The sequence below is a fragment of the Saprolegnia parasitica genome, assembly GCF_000151545.1.
Source record: "Saprolegnia parasitica CBS 223.65 unplaced genomic scaffold supercont2.1026, whole genome shotgun sequence".
Classification (NCBI taxonomy): domain Eukaryota; phylum Oomycota; class Saprolegniomycetes; order Saprolegniales; family Saprolegniaceae; genus Saprolegnia; species Saprolegnia parasitica.
The window spans coordinates 1-2,593 of NW_012157420.1; the positions used below are offsets into that span (position 1 = coordinate 1).

At 58.0% G+C, this 2,593-nt stretch overlaps 1 protein-coding gene across 1 annotated transcript; it reads right to left on the bottom strand.

The window, feature by feature from the left end:
- Positions 1-136: 136 nt before the first annotated feature.
- Positions 137-1,632, bottom strand: SPRG_18177 (hypothetical protein; the record flags this gene model as incomplete). Its single annotated transcript, XM_012357614.1, has 5 exons — positions 1,292-1,632; positions 1,165-1,224; positions 771-1,107; positions 459-717; positions 137-416 (listed from the first exon to the last, which is right to left on the bottom strand). The coding sequence occupies exons 1-5, from the start codon at positions 1,622-1,624 to the stop codon at positions 137-139; spliced, it is 1,269 nt and encodes a 422-aa protein (XP_012213004.1). The 5' UTR covers positions 1,625-1,632.
- Positions 1,633-2,593: the final 961 nt, after the last annotated feature.

Sequence of the window (2,593 nt, forward strand, 5' to 3'; positions counted from 1 at the left end):
CTCAAGCGCGACGCGGTCGGCTTTGGCGCGTCTGAGCCCAAGCGCCAGAAAGCGACGAGTTCCTCACTTTGCCGCCGGGCATGAGCCAGGAGCAGCTCGCGATGCTGCCGCCCAACGAACGGCAAATGCTCCTGAGTTATATGGAGCCAAGCGGGCCTGCAGTTCCCGCAGCAGTAGGGTCTATAATATATAGCATCGCTGGTATATTAGTGCTTGGCCTTTTCTGACGCGCGACGGCCTTGAGGTAGTAACAGCGGTAGTAGACATACAGGAAGAGCGCGAGGAGGCAGCCGCCAACGGCGAGGAGCCACTGCACATAGTCCATCTCGGTCGGGAGGCTGCACGTCGTCACGTGCACGTTGAGCGGGTTCTCGCGGTCGTTCTGCCCCGAGTGGTGCACGAGCGCAATGGCAAAGCTACGATACGACTATCAATCTGTCATGTCCCTCCATGGCTACCTCGGGTCGGGTCGCTGGCCCCATGTGAACGTCGGCACCGTGTACTCTGGGATCGTCTTGACGGCGCCGGTCGCAGCCATCGCGTGGTAGTGGTGGTAGTAACACACCGAGTGCGTGTGCGCTGAGAAGATGTAGTCGGGCTCGAGCGTCTGCAGAATGCGCTGCGAGAGCCCTTTCGAAAGCACGTGGTCCTGCTCCACGTACGGAAAGGCCGGGTCTTCGTACGTGTAGTGCGCCCGCTCCTTCGTGCGCAAGTGGCCTACCACCCACGTCACTCGCCGTTCCCAGGCATAGATCCTATCGAAGAGGTACCGCATTTGAGATCGTTGGGGCGGTAGAACGGAATATGCGTGAGCACGACGAGCGGTCGCTTGATGTGCTCGGGCGACTTGCGCTGCGTCTCAATTTGGTTGAGAAGACTATTGAGATGGGGATTGAGATTGAGATCGTGGTGAAGCGTGCAGTACGCGTGGGCGCCGTGGTACACTTGGTGGTCCAACACGTTTGTCTCGAGCGCCATCGTGTTGAGCACGATAAAGTCAATGTCGTTGAGCGTCACGAGGCGGTTGGCGGGCCCAAAGCCAAGCTCGTGGCGGCGGACGAGCGCCTGCGTCATGCCTGGACCATATGCTGCATCGTGGTTCCCGAGCTATTCGAAGATACCAGGCCATGACGACGTGCAGGTAGATCCATGCTATCGACGTACGACGAAGAGCGTCTCGGTCTTGATCGGGCCAAACACCTGGAAGAATCGCGCTGTATACTCCTAATACGCTCGCGATATGGGTACATACACGGTGGCCGTCGTGCGACCGGAAACGAATGGACGCTACCTTGTAGTCGGTATCGGACGTCGCGGCCGTGCCTTCGTCGAGCTGGTCGCCAAGCACTAGGACAGCGTGTGGCTGCAGCGCAGCATAGGCCGCTTGGAACGAGAGGTACGCCTGCCAGTCGATCCACGCCTGCTCAATCCAGTAGCGCCGGCGGTGGCCCAGCACGTGCACGTCGCCGATGATGAGCAGCTTGAGCGCCGCCTCCGAGGCCTCAGTCGACGGCGCGGTGCAGTGGCGGATGCTCGACGAGAAGTAGAGCGCCGAGCCTTCCCATAGCACCAACGTCACGGACGCCAGCGCGCCGAGCGTGAGGTACACGCCTTCCTTCGTCATCGTCTTCAAGTGCGAGTCCAGCTGGTGTTGCAGCGACAAGGGAAATACCCAGCCGCAGAGGGTTAATCGTCAGAACGCATACGATGGTCTGCATTCGTTTTCGCGGGTCTTTCGCCGCACGTCAAAATCGGTTTAACCCACGTGTCGCAAGCGATGGACCACCTGCGTTTTACTATGAGTGGGACGCCGAAGCTTTCTGGGGGCATCACACATTTCACACGTGATGCATGTGTGTTTCGAGAGCTGTTTCGGTGTGATTTCTCAGCGCTCCATGAGCTCCATGTGGAGGGCGGTACTAAACTGGCGAGTGTCTCTTATTGTCCGTTGCTGATATCTATGAACGAGTGGCAGCGATATGAGCTGAGCACCGATGAAAACCTACGCAGGCGTCGCTCAAAGAATCGTGGCGCGTCAGACGCCTTCGTTTTGCGCGCCTTTTACCGTCGACCTTAGAGCAGAAGGGCTGTCCTTCTGTGAGGTCTGCACTGAAGAGCCACCGACGGCGCGAACTAAGTGATGTAGTCGCACTGGCTTCGCACTGGGATTTGACGGGAGGGGTAATAAACCAGAACTTTACCACATTCGCATGTCGAGGCTTGGATGACGTTTGATGTTCCAGATGCGCGTGGTGCCGTGGTGCCGTGGTACAACTTACATGGGCGCATTTTCCAGCTGTGTGACTCACTTGCAGTGGCTACGGTACTCTCAGCCGGCTATTGGCATCGTTGGAGCTTCTTCACCCGTTTGATTTGCGACGGCATCGAGGCTTTGCGTGCTGGTAGCAGCGCGACGAGCTGAATGTGCTGACCCAGCGCATGGAAAACTAGGCTGCTCTTGCACGGGTGGCATTGAATTCAGTACAATTGGGTGCTCTGGTCGCACCAGCTTGAGTACTTTCACAGCGAGCGACTGGTGTGAGATGCAACTGAGTCAGATCTGGTCGAGGTCGTGCATTGCCAAGCTTTCTTG